The sequence below is a fragment of the Arthrobotrys flagrans genome (genome assembly GCF_004000055.1).
Source record: "Arthrobotrys flagrans strain CBS H-5679 chromosome Unknown unitig_1, whole genome shotgun sequence".
Lineage (NCBI taxonomy): Eukaryota > Fungi > Ascomycota > Orbiliomycetes > Orbiliales > Orbiliaceae > Arthrobotrys > Arthrobotrys flagrans.
Genome location: NW_027137556.1, coordinates 2,690,688 through 2,714,011, shown reverse-complemented (window position 1 = coordinate 2,714,011; position 23,324 = coordinate 2,690,688). Strand labels below are relative to the sequence as shown.

Genomic DNA, 23,324 nt, shown 5'->3' with positions numbered 1-23,324 from the left:
GGTCGGGAGTTCTCATTGTCACGGATTCTTATCCTGCATGATGGTGACGAGGAGCTTCGCGCACTCCGGATGGGATGTACGTAGTAAGCTCGAGGACTCCGGCTAGCCGACCCACATGAGCATCAGAATATGGGGTCCGCGGAGGCGTCCCGTTCACTGACCCTGCATAGCAGCTCGGCTTGAATTAGTCTCGTGGCCAGACGTCGGTAGTTGGCCAGAGTGGGCTTGCTTGATTCATAGCCAAGCAAGGAACATCCGGGCGGTTACATACGCTCGATCTCCAAACCATCACGATTTCCCTAGACCCCGCAAAGGTATTGGTGACTGAATTCGAAATTCGATCTTTTAAGCCGCGAACCGAAGAATGCCCCAAACAACCGAGGAAATCACCTTTCGGAGACATATTATTTTTCATATGACAGATATTCGCAGGTTCCTCGTTTGGATGCAGCCAACGATAAACTAACAAAACGGGATATGGATGAGGTGGATGATTGTACATTAGGATCTGCAGGTTGAACGGAAGTCCGGCGACAAAGAACGGACAAGTGGAAAAAAAAAAAAAAAAAAAAAAAAAACGCCTTCGCTATCAAATGTACCAATATTCCAAAGAGGCAAGATTAAGGGACGGAGAAAGAGGTCAACGAACAAGAAAGGGTATACGTATGTGAGTATGACTTAATGATCGTATGGGTTACTGATCAACGAGGAAGACATTTTGCGGAGGCAATTGAACAGTACGTAGATGCTGTAATATGGTGATGAATTTGAACAACGGAGTTTGTTACAAGAACATGCCGTGTATCAACAATTACTCTCCACGACAAATTGCAATGAATTCCTGCTCATTAACTAGATTTCAATACCATTAGCGGGTCTATTTCGAATACTGGAAAGTGGGATATTGGTTCTTACTCAATCCATCACCGTCCAAATCAAATTCCTCAATCATTGCTCTGATTTCTTCCTCCTCCAAATTTTCTCCGATGTCCTTAGCAATTCTCCTCAGGTCAGCAATACTAATGCCTCCCTTGCCATCTTCATCAAACATCGTATATGCTCTCCTGATTTCTTCTAGAGGGTCTCGGCTTAGCATCTTTTGTGTAGCCACAGTGATGAAGTCTTCCCGGCCGATTAGAAGTCGTGTGGAGTTGCCTGATGTAGGGGCTGGGTAGCGATGCAGGATAGAGAGGAGTTCGGATTTGGGGATGTCTTCGAAACCTAGAGCTCGCAGGGCAACCTTGAGCTCATGGAAGTCTATCCGTTGATCTTTGTCCATATCGAATAGTCCAAACTATCATATCCTATGTTAGTCAACCTATCCACTGTTCGAGATCCTGGTATATGATAATTCACCCATATATAGGATATATGTGAAGTATCATGATTCTAAAGAATCGTATGAACATACAGCCTCATTGATCTCTTCCCTTTGCTCCTCACTCAACTCCCGACCCGCAATACCGCCATTTGATTGATGTTGATGTGACTGGAGATGCGAACCTCCTGCAGTTCCGACGCCGCCAGAACCACCTCCAATCGTGGACCGGCCAAATAGAGCACCGGCGGAAGCACCAGCAGGCATCGGTCTAGACGATGGACCTGGACCTCCGGACGGCGAATGCGATCGCTGAGGCTGCTTTTGCGAAACAATAGAGGCTATAGTCCCAACTTGTGGGGCTTGCGACGAGGAAGTAGGTTGCTGGGCGGGTCGTCGGGATCGAGGATTTGGGGCTTGCGGTTTGGAAGAAGTCGCAACGGATGTGGCGAACATTTAAGCGTACATGAAATGGGATTAAATGTGATTTGTCGGGTAGTGTCGGCTATGTAATAGCGTAGCTAGCAGTAGTAGCTTCTTTATCGGGGCAGATCAGATGAAGCCTGCGATTGGGGTGGTTTCCGGTTGGTGGTGACTTTGGTGGTGTGGATGTTTGAGGTTTCGGCGCTCGCTTGGCCATTCGTGGTTGACGCGTTTTCGCGCGTGCAATAGCACAACACAACACGGCCGATCCCACATGGTCCGAGCGTCCAACGCAAGCTGGTCGATATGACTTCAGCTTCGTGTTCATGTATCTTCTACTTGGAATTGTTCTGATAAGACATTTGGGGAAATGAAAATGTCAGCCTCGAGGCTGTGGTGATTATCGAGCGTCTATCAGATGGCCAATAGAGTAATAGTAACAGGCAGCAATGCTGGATCCTAGCAGGATTCAATCGGCGTAACATCTACGATCAGGTGACCTTCAATCGACCGGTCCAGCCCCATCTATAGACGCTTGATAGCAGTTGACTCAGCGATATTCACTTTCGACGAGCAATTATATTGGCCGTTATAGTAGTGGCCTGACAGGCAAAAGCACCTTTTGTACCTTTGCTTCGAGCTAGTTAGCAGCCTGTGACTGTGCTGGTGTATGCATATTCAGGATCCAGGTGTGTTGCGTGCTTAGTCATCGACACCTTCCGCAACGCTTTATATTGGCGGGTTTTTTCTTAGCGTGTGGCCAGCAGCAACCTCGCACACAAACAACCTCACTCCAACCTCTCCGCTTCAACGACATCATCTCATCAGCTGGGCAGCGATTATCATCACAACAGACGGCATAACATCCTCTGCCTCCTCTCCATACCTTTCCCATACGCTCCCTTCAAACAGAACTTTGCTGCTTCTCCTTCTCGTTTATCAGCATCGCCCTTTTTTTCACCATCTTGTTTTGCTATTTCTCCTTTCTGGTCATTTGTCGAGTTGATCGCGAAATTTTTTTATTTTTTATTTTTCATATAACGTCGCCAAACTCTCGCCTGCCACAACCACAACGAGCGTCGGTCTTCTCGAATCCCAATCAATATCTGGCGCTGAAAGAAACGCGCTTCGAAGGGTGTTTGAGAGCCTCCGTCACCAACCTTGCAAAGCGACAACCTTCTTTAAGCGCGTGTCTACGACTTGCGCGTCTTTCTCAGTATCTCACCGTCAATTGATTAATTAACTATGTTCTCCGGCGGAAGTGGCTTCGGTGGCGGCTTCGGCCAGAACCAGCAGCAGCAGCAGCAACCAAGTGGTGGGTTTGGTGCAAATACCACTGGTACTGGATTCGGAGGTGAGTAGGATTGTTCCCTTCCCTCTTTCTTTGCGATCACAAAGCACACATCACCCCCTCCCCTTTGTACACGAAATACGCTTTCTGGGGCTGTACCCAGCACGTTTCCGAATGTGTCTAACGGACACCCTGTGGGGAATCCTGCAGGCTTCGGTCAAACGACACAAAACCAATCAGCGGGTTTCGGTTCCACGGGCTTCGGCGCGAACACACAATCGGCAGGCTTCGGTTCAACTGGTACGTACAGGAAGCGACGAGACTTTCTGAATATTCTTTATTTCGACTTGTCAGCTTCTTGGTCGGTTTTGCCACTATCGATTCTTCTCAAAGCCCTCGAGTTTAGGAAGCTTGGTTGAGAGCAACAAGAACGACGAAAAAGTAACCTTTTGGAGAGTCTGAACGACCAATCCATCAAGACCAAATGGCGTCATTCCTGAATAATCGACGTGGCGGGAAAACGGGGGGGCTCAACTCTTCCAACCGAGGCAATTTGCAGTCATCAAAATGGGCATCACAAAAATCTAACTCTTCTTCTGTTACTACAGGATTTGGAAACACCGCGGCAGGTGGCTTCGGCCAAAATAAAGGATTTGGAGCAACACCCACGACAACTGGTGGTGGTTTGTTTGGATCAAATACGGCAACATCAGGCTTTGGAGCTGGGGCTACAAGTGGAGGTGGATTTGGTACAGGAACTACAGGAGGTACGGGTTTCGGTTCGTCAAGCACTGGTACTGGAATGTTTGGCTCAAAACCCGCAACCACAGGTTTTGGTGGGAATACTACCGGTGGGGGTATCTTCGGTGGTAGCACTACTGGGAATACTGGTGGTGGATTCGGGGCTGCCCAAAACACAGGCGGTGGATTTGGCGCTGCAGCAGCTGGAAGCAGTAATCTCCAACCACCCGCCCAGGGTACTGCGACATCGCCCTTCTCTCCATTCACCGAAAAAGATGCAGCTAGTAGCATGACCAATCATTTTCAGACGATTTCTTTCACAGATCCATACAAAAACTGGAGTTTGGAAGTAAGTTCTCTGTTTATATACCTTTCCACTTCGAATATTCTAACATCTCACTTCCCTAGGAACTCCGACTACAAGATTACATGCAGAATCGAACAAAGGCTGCTGGACCCTCTGGATTCGGATCTGGGGGCACTGGCTTTGGAGCTTTCGGGCAGCAACAGCAGCAGACGACGACTGGCGGATTTGGGCAGCCTCAAACAACAAGTGCCACCGGTGGTGGACTTTTCGGAACTGCTTCGAATACTACCAATACTGGCTTTGGTGCGGGGGCAGCTGGTGGTTTCGGTTCCGCTAATACTAACACCGGGGGCCTCTTCGGACAACCCAAACCTGCAGGCGCCGGTATTTTTGGAAGTAGCAATACCACTTCCGGAACAGGTGCCACAGGTGGTGGATTGTTTGGTGCGCAAAATAATACTACGGGAACTGGGTTTGGAAACGCTGGTACCACAGGTGGTTTCGGGCAGGCAGCCCCGAGTACGGGGACTGGATTGTTCGGTACCCAAAATCAGCAAAAACCGGCTGGGTTTGGAACAGGTTTTGGCACCACAGGGACAGGAGGGTTTGGACAACCTGCTTCCGGAAATACTCTTTTTGGACAGCAACAACAGCCAGCTACATCCACAGCGACAGGAACGGGTGGCCTATTCGGAACCACGCAGCAGTCGACTGGTGGTTTCGGGCAACAGACCACAGGAGCCTTTGGTAGCGGAGGGTTTGGAGCCCAGAATGCGCAGCAGCAGCAACAGCCCGCTGCTACCGGATTTGGAGCATTCGGCCAGGCCGCTGCACAAACCCCTGCTAAGCCAGCCTTTGGGGGGTTTGGCACCGCCTCGACGACCCCCGCCCCAGCAGCTACCGGTGGTGGGTTATTCGGTCAAACTCAACAGGCACAACAACCCACGGCTGCTGGTGGGCTATTCGGCAATAATAAGCCATTTGGCGCAACTACTACACCTGCAGCTGGCGGGCTCTTTGGTCAACAACAGCAAGCACAACAACCTGCACAGACTGGAGGGTTATTCGGGCAACAGCCAGCTGCGACTGGGACGTCCGGTGGTCTATTTGGTCAACCACAACAGACAGCTCAGACTGGTGGTCTGTTTGGAAACCAGCAAAAACCCGGAGGCCTGTTTGGACAGCCTGCGCAACCTGCTGCGGCTGGTGGTGGGTTGTTTGGATCTGCTGCAGCTGCTCAACCTCAAGGCTCTTCTCTCTTTGGGCAGCCGGCGCAGAATGCGGGAGCTGGCTTCGGTCAATCATCTGCTGGTGGCCTTTTCGGCGGCGCTGCCCAACCTGCCCAACAAGGATTTGGTGCGAGTCTCTTTCAATCTCAACAACTACAACAGCAGCAGCCACAAATGCCACAGGTATTCACTGCCTCGATCATGGACCAAAGGCCCTATGGAAATGTCTCTTTGCTGGATGCCTCATTAGCCGCGAGTACAGCACCTGGTCTCCTTGCGACACCGCTTTCTGGAGCCAAGAAAAAGGCAGCTATGATTCCTCATAGCAAGATCGCTCCCCGACAGCCTGCCTTAACCCCTAGAGTCGCATCGCCATTCTCTAGATCGTCCCTCGGCACTTCTTCTCCTATGGCAGGTGGGAGCCTTGGTAGAACATTTAGTGGTAGTTCTAGCAGAATCGGGCTCGGCGGGTCTGTCTTTGACTCAGCGGGTACTAGCGATGACTCGATCCTTAATACTTCCGCGTTCACGCCTGGTGGAAATCGCTCCACCAGCCTTAAGCGACTTGTTATCGATAGGAATCTAAGAGATTCGGACTTGTTTGTCAAAGAGGGAGAAGTCAAGGCTATCAAAGCTGCTCCGGACAGTACTGCGACCCCTGACAATACTATCAAGAAAACCGTTAGCTTCGATGCCAGCCCTCGCTCCCAAGCCGGAAGCCCGGCTAGCGGTGCTGACTTGGGCTATATGAGAACTCCTACTCGACATTCCAGTGCTCCAATTTCGTCTCCCGCTCCTGAAAACGCGTTAGTCCGTGTGCCTTCTCCAGAACCGGAAGTAGAAGTTGCGGAGGTGGAGGTGGAACAAGAGGCTGGGACTTCGACAGCCAAGGGAAGTGGCGATAAGACCGGCGATTACTGGTCTATCCCCTCGGTTGATAAGCTCAAATCTATGCCCCGAGAAAAACTGTCTGCGGTCCCGGATCTTCTTGTTGGAAGAAACAATTTCGGCCAAATCAGATTCGACCAGCCGGTTGACCTGACGGCATTCGCTGATGCTCTGGAGGCTATCCTTGGCGGTGTGATCACATTTGCAGACCGTGTCTGCACCGTCTATCCTCCTGGCTGGGACAAGCCTCTTCCTGGAAATGGATTAAATGTCCCGGCAACTATTACACTAGAAGAATGCTTCCCTACTGACCGCGAGCACAAACAACCCATCAGAGATCCAGACCACCCACGCTATCAATTCCATCTTCGTCGACTTAAGAATATTAAGGATACTGAGTTCGTCGACTATCTTGTCCAGGATGGAATTTGGATCTTCAAAGTCCAGCATTTCACAACTTACGGTCTGCAGGAAGAGGACGACGAGACGGACGCCTACATGAGTGAATCTGTTTATACCGATGCGACCCCAACGAAGCGTTTTGACTCGAGCGTCCTAGAAGAGTCTAGTTTCGCATCTCCATCTGACATCACCTTCGAGGACGATAGTATTGCCGACGACACCTTCGATTTCAAGCGCTCCAGAAAGGCTCCTTCCATGCGTTTTATTGACGAAACGCTAACCTCTGATATTGTGGATCCGGCAGATGCGTCGGGGGAGTCTGTCGAAGGCTCTGATCTTTCTGAAGAAGAAGGGGAAACCACTCAAATTCTTCCCCACGAGGACGTCTCTATCGTTGGTGAAGATGACGACACCCAACTTGCCCCCGTCGCCGAGGACTTCCGTGAAGCTACTCCAGAAGTCAAGTTGGGCGTTGGCCGTGACTGGACAGACCAACTCAGCCGAACTATCAGTCCAGTAAAGACCAGAGCCCCCCTCGGCTTCAGAGACCCGATCACTTCGGCAAGAAACCCATTTGGCGATGTTAGCAATGTCGACTTTTCGGAAAGCTTATTCGCTTCCAGGAATCGTGATTTTGAGGTGTGAATTCCCTAACTCACCCCTCCCCTTCCCTTTCTACCTATTGTTTTTCCCTTCATCTCGTTAGCCCACACGAACCTCACATACTCCGCTTATTTCCCTACTCTCGGCGATGTCATTCGACTTGTTACAACCTTGATTGCTTTCGTCCTTAATATTTGTAACCGCGGCCCAATTCATGTATTTAGATAAATATCACCCTAACGAAATCGATCTGAAATGAAAAACTGGTTGGAGAATAATTTGCTAAAACATGGGTTCCTCTGTAGTCTCCGTATCGTCCCTCCGTCCGAGTATTCTCATCCCCCGTTGTGAACAGAAATAAGAAAGCCAGCAGTATATCTCAATACAGACGCCCCGAAGCTTTTGACAAAAACAGTCAACAGCTGGATGATCGTGAATGGCGACAATGTATCCGCCCGTCCTGGGGACTAACCGGTGAGATTATATACGCTGGTTCCATTGACGGTGGCCACTCCAGAGCCTTTGGCGAAATAAAATCTTCAAAGACCCATAAAGCCAAACTACAGTATTCCGCAGAAGCATCTGTAGGTAGCTTGTATTGTATCTTACTTCTCGACTTTGTGTGTCAGAGCTAACATTGGATCATAGGCCGCAGCTATCGACTTGCTTGAATTCCAACTCGCCGCCTCTGAGATCCTCCAAGACCGATCAAACATCCCCTTTGCCAAGCTCGATGTGACTTTGGGGTTCGATCAATTCACAAAGGCTAAATTTGGGACCTCGCCGCAGCAACAACATGAAAAGGCTGTGTGGCAGCTTGCATCAATTCTTTTCGATACTCTCGAAGATGGGTATCCGCCGGAAGAGGCAGAGTTTCATGTCCGAATTCACCTTCGAACAAAGAAAAGAAAGCTCATGTTGTCACGTTTCTTTGAAGAACTTGTTGCTGCAGATGTTGCAAATGACGAGAAGGCCGCTTCAACTCCTGAAGCCAGTGCCTTCGCTCTCCTGAGTGGGCATAAAGTTGATGAAGCTGTGGATCACCTTATCCTTGGGAATGACTTTCGTCTAGCGACTTTGATGCCACTTATTGGTGGCGACAGGCAAGCAAGGGATGATGTGAAGAAGCAACTTGAATCCTGGCGAGCATCCGGCGTCCTTGCAGAAATTCCAGTTGCCATCCGTGCACTCTACGAGCTTGTTGCCGGAAACGTGGGGTTTTCCGAGGGAGTTAACGCCTCCATGGAAGACGCCACTCCGTCATTCTGGATCGGGGAGATGTTCGGCCTTGATTGGCGACGCACTTTTGCTCTGAGACTGTGGTACGAGATATTTGAGGATCAGGCGCTAGAGCAGGCCGTTTCGGAGTATCAGAAGGCATTCAAAGCGACCGATACACAGCACGTTCGACATCCCAAACCGTGGTATTATCCCGACAACAAGGATACATACGTAGTAGAGGATGAAGAAGAGGAATCAGTTTACGATACGCTGTGGGGTCTCCTCAACATGTACGCCGACGAGAACTATCCGCTGGAACGGGTTCTTTCTCCACGCAGCTACAGCCCGAATCCATGCGACTTTAGACTTGCTTGGCAATTAAGAATGATGCTTGCCGAGAAGCAGGTCAGGGATTTCACGGAAGACACTATGATGCTTGTTGATGATGGGGAGACAAAAACGAGCTCTGTTGCCGCAGAGAAACTCACATTGGACTTCGCGAGTCAGCTAGAGTCCGAAGGACAGTGGCATTGGGCTGTTTTTGTGCTGATGCATCTCTCCACTCCTGAAAGGTATGTTAGAAATAGCCACAGAAATACTCTACGTTTTTTGTTTCTTTAACGACAGGGAATGCTAACATATATTTTCTTTGCCCTAGCCGCGCATTCACAATCAAGGAGATGCTCGCCAAACACGTCGGGGACCTCACATCTAACAACGAGAAACAAGATTTCATCCTCCACAAGTTACTAATCCCCTCAGCCTGGGTCTACGAAGCCAAAGCTCTTCAGGCACGGTTCCAGCAAGACCATTTCGAAGAAGTCGAATGCCTCCTCAGCGCCTCAGCATGGAGCGAAGCCCACAAAACACTCCTCAACAACGCCGCCCCACTTTGCATCATTAACGAAGATCTAGAAAAACTCTACACCCTAATCTCCAAATTCACTGACTCCAGCCTCGTCGAAAACTGGTCCACAGGCGCACAAATCTATCTCGACTTCATCTTCCTCTCAAGCATCATGCACCACCATAAAGGATTTTCTCCGGCTATTCCAAAGGTTAAGGGTATTCCTAAACACAACTCTAGGAGAGATGTGGCCAAGAGACTTATGGAGGGTTTGCCGAGGGTGGATATTAGAGAGTTTTTACCGGGTGTAGCGGTTAGGGAGATGAGTCGTGTACTTGCGGATTATGTACTCAAGAGTCATGATTTGGGGATTGAAGGTGGGAGAGTGTTGGGTTTACCGTTGACCGAGGATCAGGTGCTGTATAAGGAGTTGACGATTAAGGCGAGAGAGGGAATGGTTATGGGATAGATTGCCAGCTAAATACGTGGGGGTGGCTGTGGTATTTCGTGGCTTTTCGGAATGGGTCGGAATGATAGATAGGCAAGGCCCTCTTTTAAAAATTGTTGGGGGTGGACGACGACGACTGATATAAAATTCACATGCTGAAAGAAACCGAGAGTTTGATGATCACGTCTTTCTTCTAAATTTATTCTCTGTATTGCTTGTTTTACCACACACACGTCATGTTCTTCTTTGTTTGCGCCGTTATAATGTTGAGACGGTATGGATTGTCACTCACACACGCGCAGACCTTTTCGTATATATTAATAGAACCCTAATAATGGTAATGGAGGTTGAATTTAAAGTCCGTTTCATTTTTATAATTTAGCGATAGCTAGGATTCGCTCGCTCGTACCATTTGGGCCTGTTACTTCGATCGTAGGGGCCGAGGTTAAGTAGCTGGTCTGCATATACTTCCAAAACCGTTGGGAACATCAAGAACCTGTCACTTCATGCCTAATATAAAAGAGAGGGTGAGAAACGTATATATATTCCAAGTAATAAAAAAGGCACTCTGGCGAAAACAGCTTTAACGCCTTCATCTTTTTTTCGTTTTCCGCCCTGAAGAAGAAAAGAACCCGAACCCGACAGACATACCCGCGAATTACCCGTAAAAAACTGACCCTACAGCCATTCAAAAGGAAAAAGAATGAACGAGAAGAGATTAAGAAAGGAGAAGGAGGAAGAACAAGAGAAAGAGAATCCCCACAAAATATAAACAGCGAAAGGAATATTATAAAAACCCTGGGATTAATCGGAGTTGAAAGCGAACGAGAAAGGTGGAATCGTCCACCGTACCGTACCCATCACAAACGAACCCGATTTAAGAGAAAATATCGTCCGAGAAGGTAGAAAAGGCAGCAAAAAACGAGGAGCCCTTCCCATTAAAACGTCACATCCCGTTCATTCACCAAATCCCGAAGCATTTCCTAAACTGTCTTCTTCCGGCGAATGTTGAGGTGGACGGTTGAGTCGTCGCTTTCCTCGTCCAGTTCTTCGCTTTCGGATTGACGTCTACTCCGCTCTTTGCGACGCTCGACGAGTCTTCGGTTGACTTCCTCAAAGCTGGATTTGGAGTCTATGGTACTGAAGGCTTTGACACTATAGGTTTCGGAAAATCAATTATTAGTGGTCGAGAAAATTATAAAAAGAGTGATGGACAGTATAGGGTTAAACTCACTGAAATCCTCCAGAACTATTACTCCTACTTCTTGCTCTGCTAACTGGTCTAGATGCGAATAATCCAATATTTCCCAAATTCCCAAAACTCTCGTTTCTCGGCAGACCGCTGGCCACAGCAACTGTTGGCGAAGGAGCCTTCAAGTCGGGAATTACATTGCTATCATAATTATCCGAGATCTGGCTTCCACGTCGTGACAGCACAGGAGTCTGCGGGTCATTAGCAGCCGCCGCCTCGTTCTCTGCATTTCGAAGGAATGGATCGGCGATAATACGTTTGTCACCGAAATCGGAGAATAGTTCGGGACCGAGAATATTGATCGTGTTGGCGACTTCGATAGCTAGCTCTTCTCTTCGCTGACGGAGCTTGACGATGGTGTTTGCTGTGCCTGGGTTCAGAGAAAGGACCAGTGGACGAAGCGATTTGAAGATATCCATTCCGATTTCACCGATTCGTAGAGCGGCGAATGTGATAGCAGGGAAGAAACAGTATCCGAAAACGACGACGAGCCATAGAGGGACCCAGTTGGGGAGGATACCCCAGATACGATGCCTATAGGCCCAGTAAGTGAGGAGAAAGGTGTAGAAGGAGTATAGGGAGGGTGCAAAGGCAAGAGCTACAAGGAGTTTCCAGGAAGCAATGACGTCCTTGGCCCTGACTTTTACGGTCGATGCCTCTAGAGCCTCCTTTGCCCGTTTATGCGAGATATAACGAGTTGTGACGAATACTGGAGCGAACAGAATTGTACCAGGAAGAGCAGCCAAAGCCAAGATTGAGAGTTTCGCAGTACGGTAGAGTAAAGTACCAATGACTTGTGGGATCGAGAACTTGGCGTATTCAACCTGATGATCTCGAAGACCTAAGATGCGGAGATCCTTATTGTAACTCAGCACGAGATCTCTGAGCTTCACAATTCTCGGGTCGTCCTTGTAGTGTGTGTATCCTGTGACGAGTCTGCGATTGAGCTCGACAACGTACGGCAACGGGAGTTTCTTGTTCGTAGGTCTGTACAGGCGGCGAGCAGCTTGGATCACCATGAGAGTCTCATAATCAGGACTTGTAACAGTTACAGCAACCAAAGCGTTGTAGATGACTTCTAAGAGGACCCTAACCGCTTCGCGTCTCTCACCGCTTCGGTACTGTCTGACAAGTTCTGGAGGGACTTCAATAGGGCCGCCAAATTCAATGACTGCGCGAGATCTAAACTTGTTCGGGTGGAAATAGTTCATGCCACAGGGAATGATCTTGAGATTACAGTCCGGATTGGCGGCCAGAGCTCCAAGTGCCATAATAGCAACACCAGCTAGTTTCACATGCTATCAGCGACGTTTCGGTAAAAGTTAAGGAGTAAGGCTATAAACCGTACCTTTGAGTGGCAGTAACTCGGTTCGGTCGTGGGAACCACCTTCTGGGAAAATGCCGACACATTCACCCTCGTTGAGTCTCTGGAACACTGCATCGTAAACCTCACTCTGGTCGACCTTGGGAGCAACCTTGTACTTGGTACCCCTTCCAGCTTCAGATTTGCTTGTGATTTGTTCATTTGCTTCTTCGCCTGGAAATCCCTTCTTGAGTCTAATTTCCTCATCGCTGATAATTTCGACAATTTCTGCACTGGCTGCACTTCCTCCGCTCGGCGGCGTAGGTAGGACAAGCAACCCTCCAAGCGATGCTTGGGAAGTAAACTTTGTTCCTTCGCCTCGGATAAGAGTCGGGTTTTCTGGATCTGGGAGGTAGATTCTACCAGCCGCTGGCTTCGTCATATCCAAGGCACGTGAAACTGGAACAGCGCCAGCGGATCCAGCGAAGAATCCGACAAACTTGCGGCGCATGGACTTTTCGGCGACAAGGAAGGCGATTCGACGACCTGCCTCGAGCTTGACGGAGCGCATGAGAAGGAGTGGATCGACGAACTACATCGCTATTAGTGTATGCTCCACCAGGAACTTGTTAACTTTGGGGACATGTAACGGACCTGATTGGCATGAGGGGCAGCGACAAAGATAATGGGGCCTCGTTTGGGAATACGATAAGCACCGCGAGGGTGGACTTCTCTGAAGAAGAGATCCACCAGGACTATCCGTTCCTCAATGTCAGTATATCTCCGGAGTCTAGTTTCGGATCCGGCTGCAGGACTGTCTCACCGGTGAAGAACCAGATCAAGATGTCATAGCTCCATGGATTCAGTTTCGGGAACTTTGTCTTTGGTATCTCTGGTGGGGCCGCCATTTTGACGACCTGCGATGTTTTTGCCAACGTCCCGGCCTCGAATCAGTATCAGTGGATAATATAAGGTAGACTCGAGAGCCTCCGTGGCTGGTGGAGATTTAATTCTATCGATCGGGGACTACGGGGTGGTTGTGTGGGGTTAAAGTTAAGTGATCTGAAGGTCTAACTTAGTCGATGAGGGTGATATAATATAATAGAACAGAACAGAACAGTTTGCGAGTCCTTTCTTAATATAACTGATAACCACAGCCACAGTTAACCACCAAGATCCAGCATTGAATTCTTTCTAATCAGTAATATAGCAGCAGGAAAACGACATCCCAAGCGGCGATCCAAGTAATTTAAAGCAAAAGACCGAAAACTGAAACCGACCGTGGGCAGGTTAATGTTGGCGACGATAATATTAATCTCCGAGGCTCTTCTGGGTTCGAAAGAGGTTTGCTCTGATAACGGAGCACAAGAACGAGAACGTGAAAATGGACTGCGTCCTTAGCTCCCGGATATCGAAATCCGACCGAGTTACCCAAGACAAGGGAGGGATCAGGTTTCGCCTTCGACTTCTATTCCTGAACGGACTGACCAGAAGCACCGAGAGATCCGTTGGGAGGTTCTTTTCACTTTCGACTTTCGGACTTCTGCGATCTCAGAAGGGAAGGCGGGGAGCACTTGAGAAACAAAAGTGGGACCCAACAGAAACAGAATTTTTTGGTTTAATCAAATTTCCAAGAGTACGATACAGGACGCTATTACGAGATATCAAAGGTCGGTGTTTTGACTATGAGATAATATACGGACCGGGGGAAGGGATAGATGGAAGCTGGAGAGGGAGAAAAAGTCACACGACAGTCAATGTCGATATGTCAATGTCGACGTTGAGGAATATCCCGTTAACGTTGAGCGTTTGACATACCAGGTTACGTTGATATTGATATTGATATCATCCGGGGCCTTGCATATGAATGAGGCCCGGCCTGTGACTATGTCATCATCATCTTCGGATAGATGTAGCATGTACCCCGGCCATGCTGTGTTCCCACGGATGTATGCAATACTAATATGCCATGCCCTTCTAGACCCCGCCAGCAGTGCCCATGCACATGTCAGTACAAGGTGGTCCCGGAACGTCAAAAAGGCCATCAGCCGGCCAGAGCACGCATGAGCCACAACCGTTGGAATGCACAGGTGGCCAGGCTCGAGGTTCCTGGGCCTCCCAACACACGCAATTTTACCACAGACTCAACACTACACTAACGAAGGGTCATGACAGTACTAGTGAAGTTATGTTTAACGGGTTTCAGAAGGATGCCCACGGCCAGATTCTACGTTAATGCGACGGAGGGGCGGTTATGGCTATACGCTATGTCAATATTGATCTTGTCATTCTCTATTTTTGCGTGAAGTGAAGCCTAACAAGTTGCCAACCGTATAACAGAACATATAACAGATAACTCTCTCATGCATAGCCTCCCAACTAGCACAGTGTCGACATGTCATTGCAAAGGAGAATCGATCTCTTCTAAGCCTTATTATATATCTCATTCCGCCGTCATCATCATGCAACCGTGCAAATTTTTCGAAAAGTCCCCGTTAGAAATAGGCCTAAATTATAGCTACATTATATGTCCATAGGACATCAGTCCTGTCCGTGGCATATACCAAAATGCGAATTTCAATCTCTCTATTGCTCCGTACTTTCTTAATAATGTCCTTAGGAAAGCCATCTTCCCAAAAATACGATGAGTCTCCAAGGCCAAAAGCATGGGCCTACACATGGATAGGAGAAATCAGTAAGCCAAACCTCTGAATAGCGACAGCATAGTCTAGTCTTATGTTCGTACCCGAATACGCGTATAACTGACAGCTACCTCAAAGAGGCACCCAAGCGCCCCGACTCTCCTAAAGAGGATATCTGCCTCTCCATGGACCCATCCCTAACAGAAGTGACCCTACGAGACAAAAAACTCGTCCCTCGCATCTGCAATAACGTCGGCCCAAAATGGACTACCTGGCGCGCCACCGGCCTCTTAACACAAAAGGCCAGTGGGCCGGCTAAAACATTCAAGGGCTATATCGAACACGTATCTCTCGGATATTGTATTACTTATAATATGTATGATATGTGGGACATGGATAAAACCCGTCGAGGGTGGTTGATGCTCAAGAATTGTGATGATCTTAAGGACCTTGCGAAGAATCTTGATGTGGATGCTATGGAGGCGATGCAAGATGGGGATTACGATGAGTTTATCAATATTATTAGGTTAAGTAGGGTTTATGAGTATCAAGGTAGAACTCTAAAGGAAGGCGATCCTGATGATTCACGGTTGGCTCGCAGGTAAGTTCTTGACACGTGCATAAATATTATCAGTTGGTTCGATATTCTAATCGATTCCATTATTTCTACACAGGATATTCCCCAAGGGAAGCCAACCCACAATACGGATAGGAGAAAATACAGATCTTGTCACCATGAACATTAATGATATCTGTGGCCAGTACGGCGCCTACGCGAATGCACTTGAGGCAGCAAATAAGGAAGAGGGCGATGGATTTTCTTTGCCAAACTGGTCTATCATGGCAGACTACCAGCCCAAGGATACATGCAAGACTAAGACAGATCCATATACAGAGGAAGAGGTTACTAAATGCCCTGACGAATGGACTTTCGGCTGTGGATTTGGGACTGTAGATATGGAGCCAGTGTTTGGGGTTAGTAATACGACACGGGCTTCTGACGAGTCTACTTAGTTTAATCCTGTGAGGGGCAATTAGGTAGATATGTAGGCTAGAGAAGTCGTAGATGTCTTAAAATAGGATATTATCGCATAGTGTACTGAGAATAGCTTATTCTAATGCCCGGTATCTCTAATTATAATTCTTGTGTTGTGGACCGTGGTCATCTCGATATCTTCCAAGTTTGTTTGAAGCCTGTATCACATCGACCACTCGAAGCTCATCATCACTCGACTGAGTTCTCCCGATCACAATCTGCTGACAACCAACCCTCGCCATGGCTGACGCTCCAGATACGAAACTACCAGTTCTGGTAAAGCTGAACTCGAGGGCACGCTTACTCGGGTAGCTAACTCCCATTTACTACCCAATCATGACGCGTTAATACTAAGAGAAACAGGTATACGGTCAAAGAGGATATCACAGCTGCGACCTAATACTATTCATAACCCCTTCCTCGAGACAAGAAACCCGAATCCGAATCGGCCAACGGTGCTACTAACGGAAATAATGCAGCCACGCCAGATGATAAAGGAAACGACCGAAGCATCATCATATACGGTACTAAGAAGGGACTCACAGTCCTCTACCCTCGACGATGTCGGTTGCGTGAAGGGAGACTTCTTCATAATCTACTAACAAAGGAACAAACGGAACGGATGGCGACGGTGACGGCGACATCGAAATGGATGTCGATGAGGGCAGTTGGGTCATTTTCTGCGACTCTGAAGGCAAACTTCCCGAAGACCCCTTCGTAAAAAGACTTACGTCAAAGCTCCAAAGTACGAATCATACAGCGAACCCGAGGAATATAACGGCCAAAGGAACGCACGTTTTCCATGGAAGTTTTTGGTGGAACTTGGTAGCCCGGAAATCGAGATCGCGGTTCCTGGACCCTGTCACTTTGTCCCAGAGCACGCCTCTCTAGCATCCCACCCATGGCTAGAGAAGATGTACCTCACCGCTATCACCGCCGATGGAAAAGTGCATCTCATCATTCTCCCGCTGCGGCTCCCACCTCCATCGACTCAAATGACTTCCCAGTCCATACCATCACTCTGGGGTCTCGGAAAATAGGGCAACTCCGACCGAAAGGAATTTGCCTCGACTTTATGCGACGACTACAAACCCCAGCCTCGCCTTAGGGGGGCGAAATACGGGGAAACGGATGGCACATTATCGCTGCAGCAATGCAGGATCCCGGACAAATTTACATCCGGAGTGCCGAAGTCTGGGGAGAAACTCATGCCGGTGTTCCATCTGAGGCCGTGGCCAATGTTACTCATTTCCACTCCACTGACGTTTCCTTGACTATGAGGTTTTTCGAGGATCTGACGTCAACGGAGGATACTCTCAATACGATCACTGTACACGTTATTCTCAAACGGCACGGCATCATCAGGCCCTTCCGTGTGAACCCTTTCAAGGGAACATTCAAGGAGAAGCCACCACTGTGGACTCCACCGGTTGGCGCTGACGAAACGCTGCCACTTAACATGGCGGCTAGGGAGGATATTCTCGCTGTAGAGTTGGTCTATCCTCGACTCTGGGCTGTTGTAGGGGGCGGCGTGTACGGGTATTGGAATTTGAAAGAGACCCATCCGTCATTTCGAATTCATGGCGACTGTTCGAAGCCCGAAAGTCTCGGCGCGAACCCCATGGAGAGGATCTACACCAATCACAGTGCGTCGATCGTGGTATCAGTCATGTTGGGGTGGAAGACCCCTACCCGATCTGCATCACTCGATACGACCATGTCGTGAAAACTAAAGGACCAGGATGTGACCTTGAATTCGGACTCGGAAGGGTCTTAAGTCACGCTCGGAACTAGTTCTCACTTTCGCCATACATGGATGCAGAAGGGAATCGCCGATTAGTGATGACCGAAACAGGCAATGGGTTCACGATTCTCGAATTCAACGTTTCGAGTATCGCGGAGTCATATTGGGAGACAAGGACGGGTTAACCAGGGTGCTATCAGCCAATTTGATAAACGCATCGAACAGAAATGACATGAGCCTCCACCACCACCTCCCAGACGGAAGTCATCTACAGATGCGAAAGAGATGGAAGAGCTGGTTGGTTTATTCCGAACGGTTATTCATGATTCAGGTGAAACGAAAGCTTGTAGTGGCACGGATCGACAAATAGTTAATAATCGGCGATGCTTCGACTGTTTCATGTGAGGCTTTGGATTTAGCTGATCTTGATTTTTCTTCCTACTTATTACCAGCAGCGCATACGGGGGACATAGTACTAGAATGTCGCTCTACATATTCGTTTTCATCGGTTTAGTACAGCCTACCCCATAAAATCCAATGAAATTTATTCGATTTCCCCGTTTCCCATCCCCATTTCCATAAACGTGATTGATATACAAATTCGCAGGTCAAAGGTGGAGCGCAAGGAAAGATTTGTCCTTGAATGTGACGTACTCGCATATGGCACTGCTCTGTATAACCTAGCGATAGATCCATTGGGATTCCGTGAAGGCCGAATCAAGTAACATTTAGTATCTTACTTTTTGTTCGTATTTGAAATTGCTCGTAATTGGGTAAAAATACGATACACGATTTATATTTGGCTGGAATCCCATTTGCGGCTCAGAGTCCGTATTCATTATCTCTTGGATATGTAGATCTTGATTGAAGACTTCTATACGTCAACTCGCATCAGTTTAGATCAGACTCAGAACTGCAAACAAAATTACATTCATGTTATTGAACAGTTGTTTCTTGATATTGATATCCGGTCCAAATGTCTGGTTGAAAACCGAATTGCTGCGGAATCTGGTTTTGGTGTTTCTCCTTCAAACTATGTCGAAACACTGCTGTTTCACGAAACAAGTTCACAACACTAAGCCTCAGACACCAGTTGTCATATCACAAGACAAGACCATAATCCGAACATTAAGAACAAGAACAATTTCTTCCTCAAATAAATTGAAATAATTCTCAAAATGGGAAATGTTTATTCGCAATACTATTTTCTTGATAAACTGTGGAAAATTAAGCGCACGCCGCAATTCTTGGCCAGGCAGATATGGACTCGTTTAACAGGTTGAAACATTCGCGGTACGACCGTACCCATAGACCCTGTAAAGCAGAAACGTCTCTGATGTCAAAAGTGTCATGGGAATCGAAAGTCACTGAGAATCCGTAACGTTATAGGTTTTCGCCCCCGTATATTGATAGTATAAAGAGACAGGAATCTCCAATTCTTGCCCTTCTTTTTTTCTTTCCCTTCTCTCCTCACGCCAGCCGTCCAGTCATCCAGTCTACCGTTCTATTTTCCATTCATTTAGAAGATTATTTCTATTTCTTCTTAGTCGCCGGTCGACATTCCATTCCTCTCTCTCGAAGTTTGAAAAGCAAAATCGATTACGAAAAAATCCAAATCCAAAACTCATCCATTCATAAAGTCGATACGACCGCTCGTCCAAAGGAAGCATATACGCATATATCCTCTTCAGGAAGCCGATACTCAACTCCGACAATCGTATAATCTATAATCTATCCACCAACTAAATCAGTTAAGATGCAGAAGTTCTTCGCCATCGCTCTCCTCCTCGTCGCTTCCTTTTCTTCTGTCCTTGCTGCCCCCCTACCGATCGCGGCTCCTCAAACCGACGTTGAAGATGCTGTCAAGACATTGCCAGACGGAACTATCGTCCCATTCGACGCCTAAGTCTCTTGACTTGGAGGCAGTATATCAGTTCTTTTCCTGATCTGACGTTGATGGAATAATCGATACACTCGACTTTATTGTTCTACTATGGGATATTTCTTTCGGATGGGTTCGAATTTAGCGGATATTTTATGGAGTTTCTTCTTCGGGTACTGGGATATTACTATAGCTTCTAGGAGGAAAAGGACATCTATCAGTGCATCATATACTATTCACAAATTCTCTTAAAAGATGTATTTAGAATAATCTTCCCCTCTCACTCTGCTACCAGCTTGAGAATGGAAATAAAACGGAATTTGATGATTGATTCCTTACCCGCACACTATATTCTTGCATTTCTATATTCAGACCTCGCTAGTGACTTCCGTTCTGTCGACGCTTCGAAAGCAAACTGTTCTGATTGGTCGCCGATATGTTTGACCGGCGTGCCATTTTTGTTGACTGCAGCAAAAGCCAACGTCGCTAAACAAATTCCTTGTGAAGATCGACTCACCAAAAATATTTTTTTGGGCTCTCGCCTTTGTCCCTTCGCCTTCACACCAACGAAGTTCACCGTCCCTTTCGATCGCAAAACATCACCTTTTACGGCTTCTAGCTTCTATACGGACAGTCGACGGTCTTATCACGATTACGGACCTATTGCGTAGCTTTCGTAGCTTATCATAGCATATCATCTTAGACGACAGCGATGCGGAAGGGTAAATTCTCTAAACCGATCCGTGGAGGTAAGAACTCAATAGGAACCCCGTTCAAGCTACAGCTATAGCAAAGCTTACTAACTACTACTCTGCTCACTTCAAGGCGGCAAGAAGTTCTCCAGAGATGTCCGACCAGCTGAAGATGCACCTGGAATGTGGGATGATGTGAGTGATTTCACTCCCCCGCCTTATCGTCCCTTTATCACCACCCACCACCACTAACCCCACTTCCAACCGCCAGGGTCCACGTGAGAAGGAAGAAGAATCCGAAGAGGAATCCGAAGAGGAAGAATCCGAAGAAGAAGAATCCGATGGTGGTACCACCAATGCCGGACCATCAAAACCGAAACTCCCAGTCGCAACCGACGAAATATCCCGTGACGAACGTCGAGCCGCTCGAAAGGCCCTCAAAGAAGCCAAACGTGCACAATTATCAAAGGGTGTCGCCGGTCTCTCTCTATCAGACGACGAAGAGGAAGAAGAAGAAGAGGAAGAAGAAGTGCCACCACCACAACAGCAACAACAAAAGACACCTCGAGGCCTACCTTCCGGAAACCTTAATGCGGGGAATGTGGAGCCGACGATGTCGAGAAGAGAACGTGAGGCTGCTGAAGCTGCTGCTGCGAAGGAGAGGTATAGGAAGCTACATGAAGCTGGGAAGACTGAAGAGGCCAAGAGTGATTTGGCTAGATTGGCTTTGATTAGGAAGGAAAGAGAGGAGAAAGCGAAGCAGCGGGCGGCGGAGTTGGAGGAGAAGAAGAGACAGGCTGAGATTAAGGCTAAGAACAGTGGGAAGAAGATGAAGTAATTTGATATACCACGGGTATTTCTGTGGCTATTTCTTGTGATGCTAGGAGGTGCTGTGGTTTTAGCGATTTTAATGAGGATATATTTTTTTTCTGATCAGGACATGGACTTAGACGAATATATGAAGGTCTCGAGGCGCGAGCTTCGAGATATTATTTGCAAAAGTCATAGTCTGGTATTGTCGGCATATACGTGTATAGGAAAGGCTCAACATTCAATATCGGTACGTGCAAGTATCTGGTACACCATGATGCTAGCGATGGCTATTGTAATAGGTATATGGACCCGGACCGTATATAACGAATCTGTTGGTACAGGTACAAGTACCACCTACGAATTCAAGGCGTTTATAGACGATCTTCCCGCGACTAGAGTACCGCGTCCTCATCTATTCGGAACGCATCTCGAATGTGGATCCGATGCCAATTTCACCGTACAGTCACGGCTACAGGCTTCCGCAAGCAGCGGTTATGGCGTCTGGTTTATCATACAGCAACAACGGAGACGAGAGTTGATTGATGATCTTATAATAACGTCGATGTACGTGTGCACGTATAGTACCTCAGAGCTAGAATCGATCTAAAAGCCACCTGCGTATTGTGCAGCGCGCGGATATCCTCACGCGATTGTATTACATCTAATTCTAAACAATATACAGGTCTTTAGTTAAGGATGTTCCTACCGATATGTTGTCCTTCGAAATCATCGAGCATCTTAAATTCCTGGACATAAGGGAACGGAGGCCAAATCCACAGCGACAACCATATGGTTTAAATCGCGGTGAACCCATCTTTCTCTCCCCTCTCATTTCCCCTCCAAGGTTATTCCATTGATATAAGAAAAGCCAGAGTGAATAGAGAGGGTTGTTAATAATACGTTTTCTGAAGAGAAAAGAAGAAGAGAAGAAAGAAGTGGAAGAAGCCGTCGGAAGAATTTTTTTTCGTTTAAAGGAGCAAAAAAAAAAGAACGCGGGGTGGCTGTGCTATGACATTTAACGTGTGTGTGGCGCACGTCATTCATGCGGGCTGAAACAACACGCATGCCCGACAGGTTTCTAGACCTTATTCCTGACCCTCCGAACCGAAAGCCGGGCATTTGAAGCGAAGAAACATGGTTCATTTATCTCAATATCGTTCTGAACCCCTGGTGATCCAGTTTTCTCTGAGGAATTCTTTAGATGCCTTGTACATAGTACACTTAGAAGAAATTGTTTCCCATCATAATCAAGCTGAGTGGGGCCGTTTATTTTAATATTGATTGTAAAAATATCGTGAGATTAATTACAATGCTTCGTAGAAAGGAGCTCGACACGCAAGATGCAACATCAGAGTCTGTGCAGGCTGGAAAATGAAACGGCCTCTAGCCCGAACTATCAAGTCTAGAAGCCTTAGGGGGGGATCAACACTCAGGGAAGTCTCGATCGAGACGAAGGGATCAGGTCCTAGAAACTCGAGAGGTATTCAAGTCCGTGCAAAATTGCAGATGCAATGTCGGGAGAACATGAGCATATCGTCAATTTCCACCATACCAGTAGGGATGTCGCCGAGGGACTTCAGCCTTGATGCAAAGATGCCTCGGAACTCGAGGTTTGATGCAGATCAATTGTGATCGTTTCGGCATACGCATACCCCTTTCTGTCCAAGCTAAGGTCCCAGTTGATCAATTGACCGTGGATACCTTCGAAAAGGTGCCGTGGATATGCCGTGGGACGCTAACTTATGCCTGGCCCTGCAAAACTTCAAACACCCCAAGCCGTCTATGGACAAACACGTCCACACTGGGCAGCTGAGTATGATTCAGGATACGATATATCGATAACACAATACCTCGTCTCCCTTAAGGGGCTGATCTCGCCTCTTATGTCGACTTACGAGTTAACATTCGCTCGACTATCTGCAAAGCGACGTCGTACAGCAGATAACTTAGGCGATAATGTCGAAAATCGAAACCGGAGGCTGCCGACGGCTGACAATCCATGAAAAATTTCAGAATACCAGAAAATCATCAAAGCTCAATATGCGACCGATCGTATCCCGTTCGGATTTGTTGGTTCGTTTTTGTCCGGTGAAGAATATTTCGTGATTGCAGACTTTTTTTGTGAAATCACAACGAACGAGCTCACCCTGGACAGCGTCAGCTAAAAAAAGATCGAAAGGTGTCAAGATGTTTAATTTGATTGCGGGCCGGCGCCCATGCGAGCGATCATCAATGTATATGT

The 23,324-nt window shown here is 47.7% G+C and overlaps 7 protein-coding genes across 7 annotated transcripts; 5 read left to right on the top strand and 2 right to left on the bottom strand.

Annotated features, from left to right (window-relative positions):
- Positions 1 to 811: 811 nt before the first annotated feature.
- On the bottom strand, positions 812 to 1,774 carry DFL_008817 (uncharacterized protein; the record flags this gene model as incomplete). Its single annotated transcript, XM_067638605.1, has 3 exons — positions 812 to 852; positions 916 to 1,294; positions 1,412 to 1,774. The coding sequence occupies 3 exons, from the start codon at positions 1,772 to 1,774 to the stop codon at positions 812 to 814; spliced, it is 783 nt and encodes a 260-aa protein (XP_067486477.1).
- A 1,212-nt stretch (positions 1,775 to 2,986) lies between these two features.
- On the top strand, positions 2,987 to 9,739 carry DFL_008816 (uncharacterized protein; the record flags this gene model as incomplete). The annotated part of the gene is made up of 8 exons (XM_067638604.1): positions 2,987 to 3,095; positions 3,243 to 3,332; positions 3,641 to 3,799; positions 3,863 to 4,122; positions 4,182 to 7,238; positions 7,508 to 7,786; positions 7,851 to 8,995; positions 9,082 to 9,739. The coding sequence occupies 8 exons, from the start codon at positions 2,987 to 2,989 to the stop codon at positions 9,737 to 9,739; spliced, it is 5,757 nt and encodes a 1,918-aa protein (XP_067486476.1).
- Positions 9,740 to 10,701: 962 nt separating this feature from the next.
- On the bottom strand, positions 10,702 to 13,181 carry DFL_008815 (uncharacterized protein; the record flags this gene model as incomplete). The annotated part of the gene is made up of 5 exons (XM_067638603.1): positions 10,702 to 10,873; positions 10,953 to 12,255; positions 12,319 to 12,865; positions 12,928 to 13,028; positions 13,097 to 13,181. The coding sequence occupies 5 exons, from the start codon at positions 13,179 to 13,181 to the stop codon at positions 10,702 to 10,704; spliced, it is 2,208 nt and encodes a 735-aa protein (XP_067486475.1).
- Positions 13,182 to 13,657: 476 nt separating this feature from the next.
- On the top strand, positions 13,658 to 14,340 carry DFL_008814 (uncharacterized protein; the record flags this gene model as incomplete). Its single annotated transcript, XM_067638602.1, has 2 exons — positions 13,658 to 13,943; positions 14,255 to 14,340. The coding sequence occupies 2 exons, from the start codon at positions 13,658 to 13,660 to the stop codon at positions 14,338 to 14,340; spliced, it is 372 nt and encodes a 123-aa protein (XP_067486474.1).
- A 501-nt stretch (positions 14,341 to 14,841) lies between these two features.
- Positions 14,842 to 15,929, top strand: DFL_008813 (uncharacterized protein; the record flags this gene model as incomplete). The annotated part of the gene is made up of 3 exons (XM_067638601.1): positions 14,842 to 14,968; positions 15,054 to 15,516; positions 15,590 to 15,929. The coding sequence occupies 3 exons, from the start codon at positions 14,842 to 14,844 to the stop codon at positions 15,927 to 15,929; spliced, it is 930 nt and encodes a 309-aa protein (XP_067486473.1).
- A 1,175-nt stretch (positions 15,930 to 17,104) lies between these two features.
- Positions 17,105 to 17,677, top strand: DFL_008812 (uncharacterized protein; the record flags this gene model as incomplete). The annotated part of the gene is made up of 1 exon (XM_067638600.1): positions 17,105 to 17,677. The coding sequence occupies one exon, from the start codon at positions 17,105 to 17,107 to the stop codon at positions 17,675 to 17,677; it is 573 nt and encodes a 190-aa protein (XP_067486472.1).
- A 2,612-nt stretch (positions 17,678 to 20,289) lies between these two features.
- DFL_008811 (uncharacterized protein) lies at positions 20,290 to 21,107 on the top strand (the record flags this gene model as incomplete). The annotated part of the gene is made up of 3 exons (XM_067638599.1): positions 20,290 to 20,326; positions 20,403 to 20,464; positions 20,541 to 21,107. The coding sequence occupies 3 exons, from the start codon at positions 20,290 to 20,292 to the stop codon at positions 21,105 to 21,107; spliced, it is 666 nt and encodes a 221-aa protein (XP_067486471.1).
- Positions 21,108 to 23,324: the final 2,217 nt, after the last annotated feature.